Genomic DNA, 22,696 nt, shown 5'->3' on the forward strand with positions numbered 1-22,696 from the left:
CAAATCAGGTTTAAAATCAATAAATCATAATTAGTGCATTGTTTACATGAACCAGATAAGGTTGACATAACAGTATACTTTACTAAATAATAGAATATTATGCTAGAGATACCAATGTTATTACAGAGAAAGCAACTAAACAAAACATTCATGGGAGGACGGAGTGGGACGGGGAGCGGGGGGCAGAAGAACCGAATTACGTGTGTCACAATACTGTACAATGAAGAATTTGTAAACAAAAAGCTTTAATTTTCCGTGACTGATTTGTCATATTAGCCAGATTCTATGTATTTTACAAAGATGGTCGCAATGTTAATTTCATAAAGAGTAAGAAAAATATATTGAGGTCAGTCATTTCCTCAAAAGCAGCTCCTTTAGTTTTAAATGGGCACAACAAAAAGACTGTAGACAAGCCATCTTACTTTAATTTACATAGCAGCAAGGACAGCAACACACTGCTTAGTGTCTAGATATTGGATGGAGGGAGGTGCCGCCTTGATATTGGGTGAGCACCTCATACATATTTTAACAATTTGCTGTCCTCCCGTGTGTGCAATGCTCTCCCCACCCTGACACACAACCACGAGTTTCACTATTATTACAATCCCTTCGCAATACTGTTTCAAAATCCTCTCACAGCACTCTTCATTTGTCAATCATTGCACTCCTCATGCTACATAGCATTTCTGCAACTCTTCAAACTTTATGCAGTTTCTGTTGTGTTCTGTCTTACAGATGAGTAATAGTTTCATTTTTCTTTCCCCTCATACTCACTAGTCCAAGTTACATTCCTCATTGTTGTTGGAAATTGCCCTTGTGGCTGATAAGTCTCTTGCAAGTGGTGCAAAGTGACATCTCATCCTACACGTTCCATCAACTTCTTATCATATTTAAATTGAAGGATTTTTGGTTATAATTTCTTTTCATACCATAGACATGACTGGTATAATGAAATATTGCTAAATAACTATAACTTCTGAATAACAGTAAACTTAATTACAGGAATTTTAACACAAATAATTTGTCCATCGTGTTTCTGCTCATCAGAAAATAAAATATTGCATGGATCACGTATTAATGTGCTCTTCCTTCTTTTCACACATGATTTTTTTTTTTTTTTTGTTTTTTTTTTGCAATATGAACATGCAAGTGTGAATAAAGGCACTTATCAATTTCCACAGCAGAAATGAAAGATTTTTTATTTTAACCCCAACATTACAAAATAATATTAAACTGTACAGAAAATAAATACAGGTACATACTTTCACATTACACATTTACAAAGAGGGCCATGAAAGCAGTACAGTATCTCTCTGAAGAAAGCAGACTAATCTGCTCTTCTGTGCCTGCACATAAAGGTAATTTGATTTCCTTGTTATATCACAACACCCTCACCACTTCTTTTTAATACTGTAGTTTCAAAGACACTTGGCAATACTTGTAAGAATAAGACTGGTAACAAAGGAAACATTAAAAATATAAAATGTCATGAAAAGGAATAGCACCACATTTTATGTTCTTTACAAGTCTCAGATCTTATTTGAATAACATCACAAACATACCAACAATGCTACTTTAAGTTTATAGTACAGCTGTTCATACCATCTCCCAACATAATCAATCTGCAAAGTAACTGAATACAAAACATTAATTCAATCTGTAAAAATGTCATTTCAATTATAATCATTGCTTTGTGTCACTTTTTGATGGCTGCCTAGGATGTATTACAGGCACAGGAGGTACTACATTCATGGCAGCTTCTTTCAAGTTTCCACTGGGTTCCTTATTTTGTCCTGCATCACCAGCATTTTTATTAGCCTTATTATCTCCTGTTTCAATAATATTAGACCCTATTTCATTGTTTTGCTCCTTTTGTTTATCATCTTGTGGAGGATTCACATTAGCCTTTCCTGGTTGTTGTTGGTCTTCACCTTGTTGAACCTGCTGCACAGGGCTTCCCTGGGGACTCTGTTTAATGGCCTGACCTGGTGGCACCTGGCCAACATTTGCCTGACCTTGAGGGATCTGGTTGTACTGATATGATCCAGGTGGAATATGTCCTTGTGGTAAATGTCCTTGCATTACTTGACCTTGTGGGTTATTCCCTTGTGGCATAAAGGTCTGACCTTGTGGAAACTGTCCCTGTGGTTGTTGCCCTTGTGGAAACTGTCCCTGTATCTGGTGGCCCTGTGGGAACTGACCCTGAGGGAATTGTCCTTGTAGCTGGTGACTTGGTGGGGCTTGTCCTTGTGGCATATATCCTTGTGGTATGTAACCTTGTTGTTCTTGTCCATGAGGCTGGAACTGTTTAGCTGTATGCAACTGCTGCTGTGGTGGTTGTTGTTGTTGTTGTTGCTGCTGCTGCTGCTGCTGCTGCTGCTGCTGCTGCTGCTGCTGTTGATGATATTGCTGCTGCTGCTGTTGATGAATTTGCTGCTGCTGCTGCTGCTGATATTGCTGCTGCTGCTGTGGTGATAGTGGAGGAGCAAACTAATAAACAGAGAGAGAGAAATTAAACTTGTGTGGACTATTACAAATTGAGAGTACACAGAAATACACAATAATTCACATTGTTGTATCTTATTTGTAAGATTTTGTACATAGGAAAATTTATCTTATTTTTGTAATTCTTAGAATGGAGTTAAGCACTTCCATGACCTTTATCACTTCAACAGTAATCAAGTCTCATGAATGATGTACATGAGAATACAGGGTTTTTTCATAAATTCCACATTTATCTTTAATAGAACCGCAAAGCAAGTCACTTTAACAATAATAAGTACGAGTCCAGTGCATATGTAGTCCTCAAAATATCTTTTGCATTTCAAAGTTAGGAGTTGCACATTACCTAAATCAAAGGAAGGAAGGAAAGAAAGAGAATGAACTTACTTTGTTGTCATACTTCATACAGTGATATGTACAATCTAGTACATAACATGTGACAATAAAACATGAGTGTTAAGCCATGCACCCAGATTCATATGTGTAAATGTGAAACATTTCTAGATTACATCATCAATGGAAAAGTATCACCCAACAAGTTTTTGAATGAAAAAGGTGAAAATAGGTTTGATTCTTACATGGAAGTTTCCTTATTACCATATTCAATAATGATGTGTTGCTGCACTTAAGAAGAGCCAATTTAAAAGAAGGGGCCTTAAATTCTTGCTGACTGATTTATTGTGCAGTACGAGAAACCAACTCCACAAATAACTGTCCCACTGAAATGAAAACCTTTGAGTGACACTTTATTAGTACTTTGAAGAAACAATACTTGGGAGATGTCAGTCTTATTCAAATTTACATCTTTCTGGTGCTGTCCACACAGAAACACTTATGTTTTTATCCTAATGTAATTGTTATGTATTTTTGGTACTTACACATTTTATACAAGAAAATGTGCCTAGTTTATGCTGCACAAATTACTTGCCATATAACACTCACTAAGATATTTTTACTAGTAAACTTCCGAGAGCATTATACAGTTTAACTATAGTGTTATTCAAGTAATCTGTTCTCACACAATTCCCTGGACAATACACAAATTTCAGAAAGGCGTGAAGTTGTTATTTAGGTGTTTATTATGGGTTTCTACCACAGCTGATCCCATACTGCACTCAATATTTTGATGACTAACCTAGTTATTTTCAGATATTGGGAGCAATGGTAAGGTGTGCACTTACTGGTGCTGGACCTCTATTCACAGAAAAATTCAACTTTTGGTACCTGCTGTGCTACTTGATGCACATTGGCTTTCTCCGCAGTGTGCAGTTATTCGCTCAAATAATCATGTCCTTGGTGTTTTCCAGTTCTGACAGACGAGATGACTAGAGAGTGTGGCTGCCAACCATCCTGTATGGTAAGGGCTTTCTCGAATTTCAGTGTTAAACATTTTTTTCACACGTGGGCGTTGTACAGGACACCAAAATCCAATAGTCAATCTTTTTCCACTAATTTATCTTACTCATTTAAATTATTTGTTGAAATTACATCAATGTTAGTGCTGTATGTTGCTGCTCAATATACTGAAGTATGAACTTTTATTACAACATGTTTGTTGGAATCATGATTTGGTGCACCACATTATTCATTTGTCCTTGGTCAATGCATCTAAGTTTGAATTTGCCTTATTTAAACTGCAGCCTATGTCGATTGTCATACTAACTTAAATAATAAACTCTATGTATTACCGCAGTCTAACAAACAGTTGTGACATTCACTGCTGTGAAAGTTTTTACTGTCTGACAGTTGGAAGGATATTAGCACCCCTAGTGGCAGCAAGAAAATGATCCTTAAGATTAATGTTTGTTTGTAATTACATTTCTACTTATTTAAAGAAATAGTTGTTATATTTTTGTGTTGCAAGCATCAGTGAATTCACGAGACATGAATCTCACTGATTCAGTGAGATAAGCTGCAATTTACTCACGAAGAAATACTTTCAATTATGTGTGTAATAGCAGCTCACGCCACAAAGCAATAGAGTATAAACACAGTATTTCATGCACAAGAAGCATATATTTCTGCTGCTATCTGTTCTTATTGCAAAGGTCTCTCTTCAGGACATGTAAAAATTTTGTATGTAGTCTAATAATTTGCATTTTCTTACACTTCATTTGACTTTCAAGCACATGAATATTGATATAAATGCAATTACTTTTGCTTCAAAAGTGAACGTAGTGAAGATTCATGCTATTTCTGGCTCAGTGGTAGCAAAATATGCAGAATGGGTTTCTTCTGTGTAGGGTAACAGTTTTGTTGCTTTTTGTCATTTGATTATCGTGTCCGTGCAGTTTTCTCTTCAGCTACAGTTTTGGTGATTTATTTGGTGTGTTAAATAAAGTAGGCATTGCATTCCATACAAGTTTCCGACATTCCAAACTCAGTGATTTGGCTGGAAGTGTAGTGAATGAAACTTCATGTTGTTGGATAGATATAAAATATTTTTCTGCAACGGTCAGGTCTTCTGCTGTGTTTAAGTAATTTTTGGTTCTTAAAGGAAAGCAATGTTCTTCAGTAAATATCTGTATGTTACAAGGAAATCATAAATAAACTGTCCTGTAATTTACTGTTTCATGCCTACCAGGGTCCTTTGGAAACTAAAGAAAGACAAACAATGTGTCATTTTTTAGTTACTGCCGATTTTTATTGCACCAGATTTGCTTCCTTTGGTAAAAACTATGTTACAAATCAATATTAATAAAACTATTTGCACCCATCTGATACCATATTCAGAATTATAGCTTACTGAAACTTCCTGGCAGATTAAAACTGTGTGCCCGACCGAGACTCGAACTCGGGACCTTTGCCTTTCTCGGGCAAGTGCTCTACCATCTGAGCTACCGAAGCATGACTCACGCCCGGTACTCACAGCTTTACTTCTGCCAGTATCTCGTCTCCTACCTTCCAAACTTTACAGAAGCTCTCCTGCGAACCATGCAGAACTAGCACTCCTGAAAGAAAGGATATTGCGGAGACATGGCTTAGCCACAGCCTGGGGGATGTTTCCAGAATGAGATTTTCACTCTGCAGCGGAGTGTGCGCTGATATGAAACTTCCTGGCAGATTAAAACTGTGTGCCCGACCGAGACTCGAACTCGGGACCTTTGCCTTTCGCGGGCAAGTGCTCTACTGTCCACTTAGGAGCCTGCCATTGCACCATATAACAAAAATGAACAAAGAGTTTTGTAACTGCACACATAATAATGTGGTATTACTGAACAATACTCTGACATTTGGAAATTGTGGCATCAATGAACAATGTTTTACTTAAGCCAACACTAACTGCCCTTTCCATAATTGTTGATATTTCAATCTAAAATTTCCATTGTTTAGCATTAAAGTAAAAATATCTAATTCACCTCCTAAATGTTTTGAACAGCTTTGTGTTTTTTTAGAAATATGAGAAATGACTACAGTATTTTACCCTAAACTCATTAATGTAAGTTTTCTCTTTACTACATTATGCATGTCCTTCCCTCAATAAAACAACAGTTGTACAGGATAAAATTTGTAGTTGTCATTGGGTCCCTTATTGGGGTACTGTAGAAGTCTGAAACCTTATTGGAGGGATACTAATCAACTGAACGCCATCTCCCAAGCCTTACTTTAATACCTCTAATCTGTGTTTACAAAGTTTTCCAACATTCTTACTTCAATGAGCTCTAAATACACTGACCCAGAAACTTTGAGTCTCCACTACAATATTGCCTCAAACACATTTAATCCTATCAACAAAGATAAAAGGCCTTCTACATAATGTTAAACATGAACTATGTCTTCAGAAACAGGGTGCATATAGCAGTCTGTTCCAATATGGCATGTTGTATGCTGCTGATACCAACAAGGAACATTAGTCACAAGACCCAACACACAGCCCAGCATATCAGCCCTATGCACTGCCTGGAGCATAACAACAGAATGCAGTATAATGGTGCAACTGTCCAATTTCTAGGACTTAACAGGGTGTCCCATTTATCTTGACCACCTTAAATAACTGTTTGTCCAGATGCAAATAACAAAATGTTTCAAAGCAGATGTTCTTTAGCCATCAGGAGGACATCAATCAGCATGATTGCCTTCGGGTATGAACAGCGGTGTGACTCTTTAAATGGCAACCTGTATTTTGTATTTGGTAATTCATTTCCTCTCCTAAAGACCTATTCAAAAATGTATCACAGTGTAGCATTCACTGAAACACAATGTTATTAATTACATAACACAACACTGATGTTGACGCTCCCAGCGCTTAGTGCAGGTACTCGGGGTAGCGGAAAACATCCACGTGCTGACATTGACAGAGGACAAATGTAAAAATAAGTAGAGTGCTCACCCGTCATCTGAAGAGTTGTGTGTGTAGAATGTACACCAACGAAGAGAAAGTAGAAATGTTACTCATCTATGGGGAATGTAAGTTAGCAGAACAGTAATTAAAATACTGTTTTCTTATGTACGGGTACATTTAGTACAGTAGTTTAGTCCTTTTAAATACTGTTGTGTAGAGTAGGCATAGAGTAAAGGCTGTCCTTCCTACAAACTGCATCGCCATAACATTTCTTTTATTGTTATTGCTGAAGGTAGGCGAAATGCTACGCAGGCAGTGGAACTGTACAGAGAGCAATATCTTGACAAGAACCCACCTTCCCGACAGATGTTTTTCTCTTCTTGTTGCGACATTTCAGGAAACGGGAAGTTTCAACCCACGACAACGCAATCGTCATATCACTCGCATAGACCAAGCTGCTGAAGTTACTGTTCTCGCTTCCATTGCTTCGAATCCACATGTGAGCACACGACAACTTGAACACAAGATTGGCATTCCTATAACCAGTGTACATCGTATTCTTACAAGTCATCGGTTCCATCCTTACCATGTACCCCTATATCAAGAGTTGCATGGGAATGATTTCCAGAATCGGGTACAGTTCTGTCAGTGGGCACAGCAGCAAATCCTCGCCAACCCGAACTTCTTCTACAATGTTCTATTTACCGATGAATGTTCCTTCTCAAACAAAGGGCAGGTAAATACAAGGAACATGCATTACTGGTCCAGCAACAATCCACAATGGCTCAGACAGGTGGAACATCAGTGTCAATGGGGAGTTAACGTCTGATGTGGTATGCTTGGTACTACAATTATTGGCCCTTATTTCATCATCAATGTTAGTCTAAATGGCACAGCGGATTCTTGCTCCTCTTCTGCATGAAGTGCCGCAAAGAACCAGAATGCTTATGTGGCATCAACACGATGGATGTCCAGCACATAATGCCTTGCGTGCACATTGTGTTCTAAACCGAAGGTATCCTGCCAGATGGATTGGTTGAAGAGGAGCAGTTACTTGGCCTGCTAGGTCTCCTGATTTAAATCCTCTGGACTTTTTTCTTTAGGGGTGCATTAAAGATGACGTCTATCGCAATATTCCAACAACTGACGACATGCAGGAACGTATTGTGCTTGCTAGTAATTCTCTTCAGCAGGCAACATTGGAAGCTGTAAATCATTCTTTCACTCAGTGTATCAGTGTCCAGGGTAACCACTTTGAGCACCTTTGAATATTCTACTCCTGGGCAATGGTACAGGTGAGTCAAAGTCAATTTTGTGTTATGTTTTTATTTGTTTTCTGTCAACTCCAGCAAGAGGACAAGTTTGTGATCCCTGGCTCAAAGTCAATGTTGTGTTATGTAATTAATAACGTTGTGTTTCAGTGAATGGTACATGATGATACATGTTTGAATAGGTCTTTAGGAGAGGAAATGACTTACCGAATAAAAAAATACAGGGTGCCACTTGAAAAGGTCATACTGCTGTTCGTATCTTTGTAAAAAACAAAGCTACAATGAAGGCAATCATGCTGACTGATGTCCGCCTGACGGCTAAAGAACATTTGCTTGAAACATTTTGTATTTTATATCTGAAGTAGATGATCAGGTCAGGTCATCAAAATATTGTGTGCAAAATAGTCAACCCAATTAGAAACAGACAACATACCGTCAATCATTCACATCAAAATAATTTCATAAATCATAATTACCAAGTTCTGATGCACACACAGATTCAAAAAACAGCAGAAACAACAACAGTATCATCATGACAATGAAAACTTGGTTTTAGATGGTAAATTCTGATCTTGCACCTGTGAATAAGCTATTGTAATGTGCAGAAACTGCAGAACACAGAATTATAACATATCAATAAAGTTAACCAATAAGAAGCAACTAAACTTTTGGGTGAATTTGCAGTTCCTCTTTTCTGTTAACTGTCATTCACAAAGTAGACTTGACGTTTGAAACAACTTAATTTAAGGAAGATCTAAAGATTATTAAAATATTAAAACAGGAATTAAACTTCATTCCTACCACATCAATAAAGTTACTTGGATAACTGTTCTACTCAGCAGGTATTTCTAGACTAACTACAGTTACATACTTGCTGTGGGTGGTGAACTGGCTGTTGATGACCAGGTGGTGGAGGCATGCCATTTGGGTAAGGTGGAATCTAAACATGCAAACGTATTGTGTAGCTAACAAAGAAAAACAGCTGATGATACAAACGACACTATACTACACTACAAGGATGTTAACAGCAAAATGCTACACAAGTAACTTAAATTACATATGAAAGGAAACTTAATCTTACCAGTCCTTGAGCAACCATTTTCTGGATGGCTTCCAGTCTTTGTCTTTCAAACTCATGATACTCTTCTTGGGTGAAAACTTGCTGTTCATCCAGACTTTCCCAGCCTTGATCCTTTTCAAAATCTGGCTTCATAGTTTGTGCAAGAAATTCAGAGTAGCTGAAATAATTATAACACAAAATATTAAGCCATTAAAACTAAAGCTATGCTATCTGTGCACTTTTTATTTCTCTCTCAACTTTCTAGTCTTAAATCTTGCGACCAGGAAAATATTTCATCAAAACCAACCATGCTTTCAGTTAAACAATGTTTTAGTGCAGCACAAACCACACTACCATAATATACCACTCTCTCATTAATTTTGTATTTTTGAAATAATATATATTTATAATCTAGTAGTATCCATGAATTAACATAACAAAAGCACTCATACTGTTTTTAATTTTGTATTTTTGTGATTATTGGTATTTATATTAAAGGTGTGTGTACCACTTAACATAAAGAAAGCACTACCAGCTTCATACTTTTAATAACAATCATATAAAATGATTATCTATTAAAATTTGAAGACTTCCTATGTATCAAGATGTTCTTATAACATGTTGACTGTCACATGCTTAGTGATGGATGTTTCACTGCCAGGCCAGGCAAAGCCCAGCCAGTCACATAACACTAAGTGTGAGGCACTACTGTGGCAGCTGGTGGTCACATATCAGTCAATGCATTATACTGAAGAAGAAAAATATTTACATGCATAAAATTAAAAGATGCATATTTTAAGGTCAGAAACAATTTTTGGAGAATGAGAACCCATTCTGTAAGGAGCTACATGAAAAATTTAAAATCATAAATTGAGCAGAGCAGAATACTGTTTTCTGATAAATTGGAAAGGTGGAAAGCTACTATGTCTTGCTCTGCTCATTGCACAAAAATCACTGTTGGACAAAGACTTCCTCCAGACTTTTTGATGCACCAATGTCTTTAGCTACACACAACCAAGTGCTTCCTGTGTGTTTTCTAATGCCATCTATTACTCTCTTGGGGTCATGATTTCTATCTTGGTACGATGTTGATGCTGACAAGGAACATCAGCAACAAGACCCAACAAACAGCCTTATGCACTGTCCAGAGCATATCAATTATCCATTTGTGTACTGCCGAATTCATTTTCGTTACAGTTGTAATTTATCTTCAATTCGGGCTGGTCTCTCTATATTTGTTTGTTGAAGGTAAATACTATTTGTAACCTTCCCTTTACAGGCACCTTATCAACTTTTGATTACTCTTCTGTTTATTTCTTTGGTGACTGTGCAGTCATCATTTTAAAGTTACCCTGAATACAAAAACTAAATTGGTCCCATGAATTCATTATTAACTTGTACAGTTTTTAGATGTGTTGGTTATATGTTATTTTTGTCCCACTATAATCAGTTTTCACTCACGCTTCCAAACTAATTCTTTCATTGACTGACGAAATTTACCTGCAGTAGTGGTGGTAGATACAAATTGTCTGGGTGAGAAGAAAGACTGGCAGAGCCCAGAAATCCCTAGTTGCTGGGGAGGAGGGACTTCACCAGTACAACATCAAAGGAGCACATGAAGCTACAATGCCCAACTTCACATCAATGTCTGAATATGTCCTATGCCAAAATTGCAGAATTCTAGTTCCACAAAGTAGAATAATCTTACAGAAATTCCAGATATGCCAAAAAGCTCATATCAAGAAGACAAAATTCATTGTCACTTAGCCAGTAATGCATTAGCCTTTTAAGGTGTCGTGAAATAGCTGAAAGAGTCAGTTGTCAACACCAATCATCTTGTATCATGATCTCAAATACAATTAATATTACAGTTTACTTTACCAACATCTCATTATGCAAATGTGCTTGAATGTCAAATCCTCCATACAAATGAGGTGTGATCAAAAAGCAATAGAAATTTTTGTTTTCTTAAAGAATCTTTGTTTATTCATGAACATCAACTTCGTCCCCTTCAAATAACCCTTCTCAGATATAATACACTTGCGCCAGTGCTTTTTCCAACCTTTGAAGCACTTCTGGAATTCACTTTTTGTTTATGTTGTTCAGCTTCTTCAGCAATTCTGTTCTTATCTCGTCAGCAGTGGCAAAACGACATCATTTCTAGGTTGTCTTCAACCTCAGGAACAGAAAGAAGTTGCTGGGGATCCATGTCTGGCAAATACGGTGGCTGAGGCAACATAACTTTTTTTTTACTTTTTTTCCAAACAATCACAAACAAACCTTGAGTTGTGGATGGGAGCATTATCATGATGCAATTTCTACAAGTGGTTTTGCCACAGTTCTAGTTGTTTTCTTTGGACTGCTTCATACAATCAGTGCATAATTCCAGCTAGTATTCCTTATTGACTATACAATCATAAGGCTCTATCCCACCATAATCGAAGAAAACGGTGGGAAGAATGCTCACGTGACCAAACTTGTCAATGTTTTTTGTCTTGGCCCTTCTGGCAGTTTCCACTGGTACAATTGGGCCTTGGTTTCAATATCACACACGTATACCTATGTTTCATCACCTGTTATAACCTTCTTTAGAAGTTGTGGATCATTGTCAACTTCATTCAATAACTTCTTATCGATGACTACACAATGTAGTTTTTGGTTGAAATTCAACTAATTCAGAACAAACTTTGCTGCTGCATGTTTCATGCCCAAAACATAAAAAAAAAATAAATAAATAAAAAATAAAAAAAATAAAAATAAACTGCTTGGCATGAGCCAAAGGATAAGCCGATATCATCAGCAACCCCTCTGACAGCAATTTTCCAGAACCACTTTCTTTACTTCTTCCACACTGCTGTCAGTAATTGATGTGTTATGGCAACCAGAGTGGCAGTTGTCTTCAACACCTTTTTGGGCCTCTCTGAAATGTTTATACCACTCAAATTCTTGTCTTATTCATAGCAGATTCACTGAAAGCCACAGACAACATTTAAAATACAGTGCTGCATTTTATTCCATTTTTCAAACAAAGTGTAATGCAAATTCTTGAGTGATCTTTTTTGAAAGCAAAAATTCCCGAGCACTTGAAACCACACGTAACCTTTTCGACTTTCAACAATAAACTAAATATTCAAAATAGCTGAAAAGGCAAATACATCAGGAACATCTGCACAAAAATAAATATTTAAAAAAATGAAAATCTGATGTACAAACACCCAAATTTTAAAAATCCACTACTTTTTGATTGCATCTCGTACACATAAGATGATAATACGAACATAGCATTGTGTAGCCCTGACCATCCCTTTCTCCCAATGCTGCATCTGTGTAAATTTAAGTTTTATTTCATAAATAACCAAGTACTTATTCCACAACAGATTTTCACTCTGCATCAATACGTGCAATGATTTAGAAAATTCTTAGCAGATTAAAACTGTGTGCCAAACGGACTCGAACCTTGGCCCTTTGTCTTTCGAAGACAAGTGCTGTACTGACTAAGCTATCCAAGCATGATTCTCAACACACCCTTGCAGCTTTTTTGAACCAATACCTCTTCTCCTATCTTCCAAACTTCACAGAAGCTCTCCTGCGTGCCTTGCATTCTTGGAAGAAAGGATACTTCCACGAAAGACAAAGGTCCCCGATTTGAGTCATGGTCCAGGACAGTTTTAATCTTATAGAAAGTTTCAAATGATTACTCATTTGGTAACTACTAAATAGGCAAAATGTGTAAATTCTAAGACCAACACTGAGAAGTGAGCATTAAGACATCCAATATTCTCAAGACTATGTTTGTTTAACTATTTATTGACATATCTTTTATTTAAAGAGGAATATGTACTGTTGTTTAATAATGAACCAGTAGACTTGGAATGGCTTGTGAGGTCAGAAAATGATCAGCAGAGAAATGAACTCCCTTCCATGTTAACAGTAGGCTTAAATTTTTTTGGCAATTTTGTTGGAGCATGGTGTTGTATAAGATTGGCAGAGGCCATGTGTTGACACTCTCACAGTCTACTGCAGTTAGTCACTCTCACAATCAGGAGCTACATCAGTTTGCGTAAGATACAAGTGATTGTTTTTTGGGCTGAGAATTGGAAATGCCACTTTCATACTTTCACATGTTTTATGAGAAAGCTCTGAACAATAGTTTGCGACTTAGAATAGTCTGCATTTCTTTCAGTGATAAAATTTGGCCCTCAGCCAATATTTAAACATTTTTACTAGTGCTGGACTCTGAGCTGCAGATGCGACTTAGAATTATTTGTGCTGTTTTGGTGACAGGCTCTACAGAGATTTGAAGACTACCATTTTGCATGTGGATTGTACGATAGTGCTATAAGGCATTAAACTGCCTATCTCAGCATGATCTGTCAGACCTTACTGAAGCTGTGGCACTTCAGTATGCTGCATTTGCACACCATTTAAACAAACAGATTTGTACCGGATTCTGCTAGCACCTGTTCTCACATACAGAATCTTTAACTGAGCTTGTTGCATTTCATTTGTTTGAGACTCCACTTACTTCCACTATTTGTTTCAGTGAAGGGCCAATTATTCACAAGTTTGACTGCTGTGAATCGAAAGTAACTATCTGATTCAATTTACCCATATGTTTTTGGTATGGTGTTAGATTAAAATAATTTGATTATTATTTTAACATGCAAACTTGCTTGACTTCGAGACTGTTTCAAATGCATGATTACTTATGAACCCTGTTGCACTCGCCGCTAGGACAGGGCAAGCACATGAGCTGTACATTAGTGTAGTCCACCTCAACAGGTGTGCTGGTTGCTCTCTTTAGTAAGATGTTTCAAGGTAGCAAAAGTAAATAGATAGTATTAATGGCGAGTTTTCTGACATTCTGCCAAGTTGTTGTGCATTTTATGCTCAATATTTTTGCCAACCAACCCAGCTTTCATCTTCAGGTCCTGCAAGCTGTGTGTACATAAGAATGTGCACTCACTGCATGGACTCCAACCAATTGATTGGGAGTATGCACACACTAAGAAAAAATAAATAAGCAAATAAATAAAAAATATATAAATATAAACAGAAGATGCACCACAAAGGAATTACCCGAATGGGACAGAAATTAGTAGATGTGATGTACATGTACAGACATACATAACTTCAGAAAAATTGGATGATTTATTAAAGAGAAAGAGGTTCACAAATTGAGCAAATCAATAACTTGTTGGTCCACCTATGGCTCTTTTGCAAACAGTTACCCAGCTTGGCACTGGCAGAGCTGTTTGATGTTGTGCAGAGAGATATTGTGCCAAATTCTGACCAGTTGACATATTAGATCATCAAACCCCCAGGCTGGTTGAACGGCTCTGCCAATAGTTCTCCAAACATTCTCAAGTGGTGAGAAGTCTGGCAATCTTGCTAGCCTAGACAGGATCTGGCAAGCATGAAGACAGAGTAGTAACTCTTGCTGTGTGCAGATGGGCATTATCTTGATCAAATGTAAGCCCAGGATTTCTTGAAATGAAGAACAACAAAACAGGACATAGAATGTCGTCAATGTACTGCTGTGTAGTAATCAGACAATTGACAGTTTTTAACATCTGATTGGCCAGTCGACTGTTTTTTTTAGTTCAGTTGGTTTTTTCAGTCAAATGAAACAACTGAATGAAACTACCGTATTTACTCGAATCTAAGCCGCACTTGAATCTAAGCCGTACCTGAAAAATGAGACTCGAAATCAAGGAAAAAATTTTTCCCGAATCTAAGCCGCACCTGAAATTTGAGACTCAAAATTCAAGGGGAGAGAAAAGTTTTAGGCCACACCTCCAAATCGAAACAAAGTTGGTCCGTTGTAATATGAGACACAATTTAGGCCGAATGAATGACGATACAGCTATACAGTAGTTTGGTTCAAGTCGTAAGCTTAGCAGTTAAGCTTTACCAGGTAGCCATTGCTATGCGTCAGGCGCTCCGTCCGTATTTATACGGGTACCCTTCCTTTTTCACGTGCTTCATCTGGTTTGAATAGATCGCTTATTTTTCTTTGATCTGATAAGCGCCGTTCTCTTTGTTATAGGTGTTTACGTCACGCTAAGCTGAAAATGCATTACTGTCAGCAATCATCTCTTCTCACAGGAAGGAAAAAATTCAGAACATAGAGTTGGCCATATTGACAAACATCCCAAACAGTCTTGCCAGTCATATTTTCGTAGTACATTGAAATGCTGCTACATTCGAAGATGAACTATACGGAATTTGTATTTACTTCGTTGGATAATGTATGAAAATGCAGTGGTTGAAACTCAGGGCAGAGAAAAAAAGCTCGTCTTCCACCTTTTTTTAAATTTATTTACTGACGCAGAGGTTTTGGCGCCAGTATTTATCTTTGTGCCTGCAAAGCATGCCTGTGTAGCGCTAATATATTCGACGGCAGAAGTTACTTGTGGCGGCACCTACCAACATTTTTCAGCACTTCCGCTTACTTTGCACTCGATTCTAAGCCTCAGGCAGTTTTTTGGATTACAAAAAACCGGAAAAAAGTGCGGCTTAGAGTCGAGTAAATACTGTAGTCTTTGTGGCAATGTCAGCTATATGAATGTTTTTACTCACTCACCATGTCTTTCTAGATGAACATGAACCATGACTACGGTTGACAACTTTAGAGCCAAATAAAGTATCTTATTTCAAGAAGATGTGGATGACAAGTACATTTCTGAAAATATATTCAAAATGTATGTATTTACTTACTGAAATGAGAATTTTTGACTTGTGGCATTAAATATCAATTTTTGTTGGTTTTAAAAGTTTAATATATGGTGCTGCACTGTAAATTTGTTATATACGAGGGTGAGTCAAATGAAAACCTTAAATTTGTAATAACAAATCGAAATTTCACGCTGTTATCCTGTAAGTTGGGAAGCGTGCTACAAACAGCATGCAGAATGGCCCATAGGTGGCAGCATAGTGCAGATGCACACATACCGTCACAGTATCAGTATAAAGATGGCCGCCCCACTTGCGACTTGCACCAGAGAAGAACAGCATTCTGTTATTCAGGTTTGCATAGTGAAGGAGTGAATCCTATTGAAATTCATCGACGAATGAAGGTTCAGAATGGTGATGCATGTTTGTCACAGCAGCAAGTCTACAAATGGAGCAGGAAGTTCACAAATGGTGTGACTTCAGTGGAAGATGCTCCTCGTCCAGGTCAGGCACCATGAGTTGTGACTCCACAGAATATTGCAGCAGTTGAAGCCATAGTGAAAGAAAACTGCTGAGTGACACTGTATGACACTGCAGCATGTTTACAGATTCGTCATGGGTCAGCACACCACATTGTGCACGATATGCTCCAGTTTCACAAAGTGTCTGCAAGATGGGTGCCACGGCAAATGATTCCTAAAATGAGAGAACGGCGTGTTGATGCTTGTGAAGAACTTCTTTGGCGCTTTGAACGAGAAGGTGATGGCTTCCTTGCATGAATCGTTACTGGGAACAAAACCTGGGTTCACTTCCACCAAACGGAAACGAAGAGAGTGACCAAGGAATGGCGCCATTCCTCATCACCAAAACCAAAGACGTTTCGAACAGAACCATCAGCAGGGAAGGTTATGCTGACTCTCTTTTGGGACGAAAAAGGCGTCATTTTGGAGCATTACATGCCTAGAGGGACCACTGCCACCAGTGCATCATACACAGATCTCCTAAAAAATCATCTGCAGCCTGCAATCAAATCAAAGCAACGTGGATTGCTGTCAGCAGGTGTCCTTTTGCAACAACATGACAATGCAAGGCCCCACACTGCCCGTACAACAGTTGCAACAATCACAGACCTGCATTTTGAGTGTCTTCCTCATCCACCATACTCACCTGACCTTGCCCCAAGTGATTTCCATATGTTTGGACCACTCAAAGATGCAACGGGAGGAAAGAAGTTCCATTCTGATGAAGAGGTACGCCAACGCGGTGCACGAGTGGTTTCGCAGACTACCATAAGAATTTTTTTCTAAAGGAATTTATGCACTTTGTAAGCACTGGAGGACTTGCATTGAGCGTGGGGGAGATTATGTTGAAAAGTGACACAGCTTTGTACCACTTCTGCACAATAAATAATATTTAAAGAAATATTTAAGGTTTTCATTTGACTTACCCTTGTATAAACAAACAATCACTTTTTAACATGTTTTTATCGGTTTCTTGTCTTTTTAGGTACAAATTTTGCAATTGATTTTAAACTAGCTTCCTGATAAGCTGGAGACTTGAAACTTGCAACATAGCTCTGAATTGGATGACACTATAATATTAACTCACTTTCGAGTCCAATGTTTGGCAGAGGTTACTTTGTTTTTCAGTCTGTCTGTCGGTCAGGTACAAATTTTGCAACTGACTTTAAACTAACTTCCCAATAAGCTGTAGACTTAGCTCAGAACTGAATGATTATTGTCTCGCCTTCTCTTCTGGTTTGTGGTGGAGAGCAGATACTTTGTGTACTACCGCCCTGTGTTTTTGTTCCAGTCGTGAATGTTTTTCTATTAAAAATGACTGCTGCTAAGCTTCCCTATAAGCTTGATTCTCTCTCATTTTTACATTCATGGTCTTTTCATGAGATATCCCTATGAGGAAACAATATATTGGTCGGCTCAGTTGAAAGGAAACTGAAATAAACCTGAAGTTTACCTCATATCGCTGTAAAAATCTCACAAAATGTTGAAAAATTTCACACACACAAGACTAAAGAGCAGAAAATAACTATTTAAACAGAGAGACTGAACTGTTTTAAAATGAACTAATAAATATGAAAAAATCTCTCCTAGTCCCATACAGGTTCCTAATGGCATAGAGATTAGGTCAGAAAATTTGTGCTAGTGAATTTTTAACAGCTATGACATTACCTGTAAAACTGAAAATGCTGGGAGACATGTATGTAGCTGGTGATGTAATTTACTGCACAAAATATTTACCTTCCACACAAATACAGCAGAGTCCCGCTAATCCAAACCCTGGTAATCCAAATGTTTGGTTAATCTGAACATGAAAAATGTTACTCTAAGTATGGAAAAGTGCACAGTAAACTGCTTACATGCACACTATTTTAATTTATACAGTACAGTAAACATGTATTAGAAAAAACTGGCAAGAAAACATTAGGTTTAAACAATGCATAACAATGAAAGAAAAGCTGTCAAACTTACTAAATACAACTGACATTTTATCCCTACTTTTTAGATGACAAAAACTCGGCAATTGTTTTTTGGTGTAATGAAAACAGTCTGTTATAATATGATGCATAGTTGCGCGATTGTCTCATAAACATCAAATCAGCAGGTGTAGCAGTGGGCTGTTGCTCCAAAGAACGTAGCACGAGGTCAAGGGTTTCTGCTGTGTCACCAGCTCTCCTTTGTCGCTTTTAGGTGCAGTGTCACTTCCGTCACAGCAGTCCACTTGTTCCTGGTCTTGAATCACAGCAGCAGATCTACGTCCCCTTCACTAGCTTCTTCTCATCAAGGGATTGTCTGTATCATTTGTAGTAGATTTTCCTCTTCATTTTCAACTAGGTTGTTCTGAAATCAAGAGATGTCCACAGTTTTCTCCACAACTTTCTCAGAGTATTTTCTGAAATATTCTGCCATGCCTCAGCGGCCCAATAAACAACATCCTTCACATTGGTCTTTTTTATTTTGTCCATTAAAGGAATGCAATCATCTTGGATCAGCACTCTTAAAAATTCTTTTCTGTAAATCAGTTTTAATGTTTGCAGTACGCTCTGGTCCATCGGCTGTAGAAGTGGTGTAACATTCGGCAGCAAAAAGCTTGCCGCAATTTCTCCATCACATAATTCCTCAGTGCTGGGGTGAGATGGCGCGTTATCAATGAAAAGGACTGCACGGGGAGACAAATGATTTTCCTTAGAAAACCATTGAACAGAGGGAACCTGGCCGTGAAATCATTCTTTGAACAGCTTACCATCCATCCATGCTTTTTCCTGGTTATGTGCAGGGACTTTACGTTGCAGTTTTTAAAATCTCTGGGCCTAGCAGATTTGCCGATCAGCATTAAAGGCAGCTTGTGATTACCAGCAGCATTGCTGCATGCTAATAAAGTCACACGATCTTTGCACATTTTAAAACCAGGAGCATGGTCTTTGCGTTTGATGCCAGGCTTTTTGCTGGCAGTGTCCTAAAATTACGGCCAATCTTGTCGGTGTTATAAATTTGTTGTGGAGAATACTTTCCCTCTCTTATCGTTTTTTCAAACTCACCCAAGTATTCCTTCACTGCATCATGGTCAGAAGAAAGCTTCTCTCCAGTAATTGTTAGCTGACAGGGTCCATGACTTTTTTGAATCTGTCCAACCAATCCGTACTCTCACCACTAAAAGACTCATCACCATTCATTGACTTGTTCAGGTAAACAGCCTTCCCCTGAACCAGTGCTCCACTCAAAGGAGTTCCTCCCTTTCTCTTTCCTGCGTAAACCCAAGGAGAAGAGCTTCATCCACTTTATCGTACCGGGACTGTTTCAAGTCTGCCGAATTTCGAGTGTTTTTCCCAAAGACGTTGCACAGGACTGTTCAAGCTTCACTCAGTTCTTCTTCCAATCACAAATGGTTGCTTTACCAACACCCAGTTCCGTTGACAGTTTAGATACATTCTCACCGTTGTCTATCTGCTTCAGAGCATTTAGTTTTTCTTTGAGAGTTAACGTTGTATGTTTCCATTTACTCATGACGAAAATACGTACACCACTACACCTGAATGAATACAGTACAACTGTTACGTGAGCCAGCGATCAATAACTAACATAACCAAGCACTTTGCGAGCCAACTAGCAGTGCACTGACCTCAGACACTCAACAATGCACAACAAAAAGGTCAGGGAGCGAGAGTGAGCCACTGTTCCCACACTTGTTCCCAGTTGTTACCACGGTGTACCTACTTATCTGCTTGGTATACTGCATTTCAGAAACTTGTCACGGTAATTCCGGATAATCCGAACAAATCCCTAATCTGAACAAGGTCCGATCCCAATTAATTCAGATTAATGGGACTCTACTGTAAATGGTTGAAAATGCAAATGATTTTTTTATTTGTGGACATCATCACACATTGCCTATAAAACAGAATGCAAACTGTTGCTAAAACGAGGCAAGATTCCTTTCTCCTTCATGTCATTAGGGGAACCATTGTGTTCATCTCTGCATCTCCCAATAAGAGTTGCAATACGTCCAGATTCCCCTGTATTGATCCTCATTTTGAGGGCATACAGAGGTGTGCTGGAGCGATTTTTATACAACTATTTGGTGTAAACCTGGAACTTTTTCCGTATAAGTGGATATTTGATTGATTAGAAACAGACTGTAATAAATCTCATTTAAAATTCAATAAAGGAGGACTGAACCATAGCTAGTTTCTTCATTTTAGTCTATTTAAAAAAAGCGGCAGTTATCATGCTTAGACGCTCTCCTGTACACAAACAGTATGTTTCAAAATGATATTTACAACTTTGATCATGTATATTTTAGAAATGGGAATAGGTAGAAACATGCAGTTTATGGCATAATGTTAACATACACATCTACACCTGTTTTTTGTCTCTTATGTTCGCATATTAGTTATTGGCACTTTGCTACCTATCCCTATTTCTGAAATACAGGGTTACACAAAAAAACGGGAACATTTTATCAATCCAATAAAACTAGAAGTGATGAAGGAAAGAATTGCATTCATAGTAATTGAAACCATACTACTTTGCCATTTACGAAACATTAATGGTATTTATCATTTTTTAAAAATTACGTCCTTTAGATGGCGTCCTCCTGAGCAGATACATTCGTAAAATCTGCTGTTGAGATTCCTTATTGACCACTGCAACATCTCAGCTGGGATACTGTGAACTGCATCCCGAATTCTCTGTTTTAACTCATGCAGGGTTCTTGGTCGATTCGTGTAGATTTTGCTCTTGTAGTAGCCCCACAACAAAAATCACAAACAGATAAATCTGGTGATCTAGGGAGGCCAGGGAATGTTACCGAGTCGTGAGATCAATCACACTGTTGCCAAACAATTCTTACACATATGAAATTGATTGCCATGCAGCATGTGATGTCACTCCATCCTGTTGAAACCAGGCTTCTTGAATGTTTACAAAGTTTTTCAATGCAGGTGTAACGAATGTACATAACATCTCAACATAACACTCGGAATTGACAGTTATTGTGTTTCCCCGTTCATTTGCGAAAAAATACAATCCAATAACTTCATGTGATGAAACACCACTCCATACTGTCACTTCACTAGTGTGTAAAGGGTGCTAATGAACATAATTAGGATGTGTGTTTGCCCAGTAATGGTAGTTATGTTTATTCACATAAGCTGCGAGATGAAAATGTGCCTCATCTGACATACATAACTTGTTTAGAAATTCATAGTCATTGTTTTAATCGTAACCGGTAAGTGTTGTCCTTCAATTGTTGCACCACCTGTAGTTTGTATGGATGGAATTTTAAATCAAAATGAAGAATTCTGCAGTCTCTTCAACATTATTAATTCAACATTTTATCGGGTGTTTCAACAAAATGGCATCATGACGCCCTAAAAATGTCAAAATTCCTTCTGCACTGCTACCAAACTATCAGTGTTTTTATAAAACATTTTTATAGATAACGCACAGTGTTCTCCATTCCACTGATCCATGATTACTGAAATAGCGGACTGTTGACTCACTAACTGTCATAAACCCACAGTGCTGCCACCTGCCCACTGCTGCCACTACTCATTTCTAGCATTTCCGTTATTCTGTGTCACCCTGTACATGTGATCAATGTTGCGAAGACAAAATTGGAACACCCTATGTTTTCCATACTTATTTATTGAGACAATGGGAAGCTTCCCACAATGAGTAATCACATACACCGCGATGCTACCCCACCCGCCAGACAACTGGATACCTTAAATGTCATTTGCCCTTCTACTTATTGAGCTGTATGAAACTGATATCATTTATGATCATATTCTTTACTGCAAATTAGTAAGTACTACATCCGAACATGACTGCACTTTAAAAAATCCTTCTCAATATCGTGTAATTTACACCTGCTGGTGGGATGGAGACATGTGCCCACTGGCGTTGTCGGCAATTAAACACAAGTGAGGAAACATTCCCCCTCTCATGTCCCCGTTCGCCACGCAACACCACGGCCATCGACCAACTTATCATGTATAGGCTGTTTGTGTCTGGCAAAACAATCTGATTTGACTCAGATGTCCAGGGTTTTCGAAGCTTTTGTCTTGTGTCGGCAATTTACGTGATGAGAGGCCTACCCCAGTGATACATCAGGTTAATTAGTTATGCAATAATGGCAACTGGAACAATTTAATCCACAACAGTGCATGGATCAGTTTTAAATTGTGAAAAGAAAAATTACTGCGTTCAGTACGTAATTTAATGAACATGTATACTGCTTATTTTAACTTTGGCATACCCCTGAGGCAAGTCTTCACTTAGGACCAATCTCTGTCACTATAATGTAGCACTGTTTTAGTTCAACTAATGAAATTACTGCAGGCTTGTTTCACTAGAAAGACTGAATGGATACCTTGGTTATCTAAAA

At 38.0% G+C, this 22,696-nt stretch overlaps 1 protein-coding gene across 4 annotated transcripts in view; it reads right to left on the minus strand.

Annotated features, from left to right (window-relative positions):
- Window positions 1-1,172: 1,172 nt before the first annotated feature.
- LOC126259229 (nucleobindin-2) overlaps window positions 1,173-22,696 on the minus strand; it is an 88,318-nt gene continuing 66,794 nt past the window's right edge. The window contains exons 8-11 of one of the 4 annotated variants that reach the window (XM_049955843.1): window positions 9,137-9,293; window positions 8,927-8,995; window positions 2,450-2,490; window positions 1,173-2,401 (exon numbers count right to left, since the gene is read on the minus strand). In XM_049955843.1, the coding sequence (XP_049811800.1) occupies window positions 1,684-2,401; window positions 2,450-2,490; window positions 8,927-8,995; window positions 9,137-9,293 (985 nt within the window). In that variant the 3' untranslated portion in view covers window positions 1,173-1,683. Of the gene's footprint in view, window positions 2,491-8,926; window positions 8,996-9,136; window positions 9,294-22,696 lie in introns of all 4 variants that reach the window. The other 3 variants (XM_049955845.1, XM_049955841.1, XM_049955844.1) reach the window with 3 other exon arrangements.

Source organism: Schistocerca nitens, chromosome 5 (assembly GCF_023898315.1).
Source record: "Schistocerca nitens isolate TAMUIC-IGC-003100 chromosome 5, iqSchNite1.1, whole genome shotgun sequence".
NCBI classification, from domain to species: Eukaryota; Metazoa; Arthropoda; class Insecta; order Orthoptera; family Acrididae; genus Schistocerca; species Schistocerca nitens.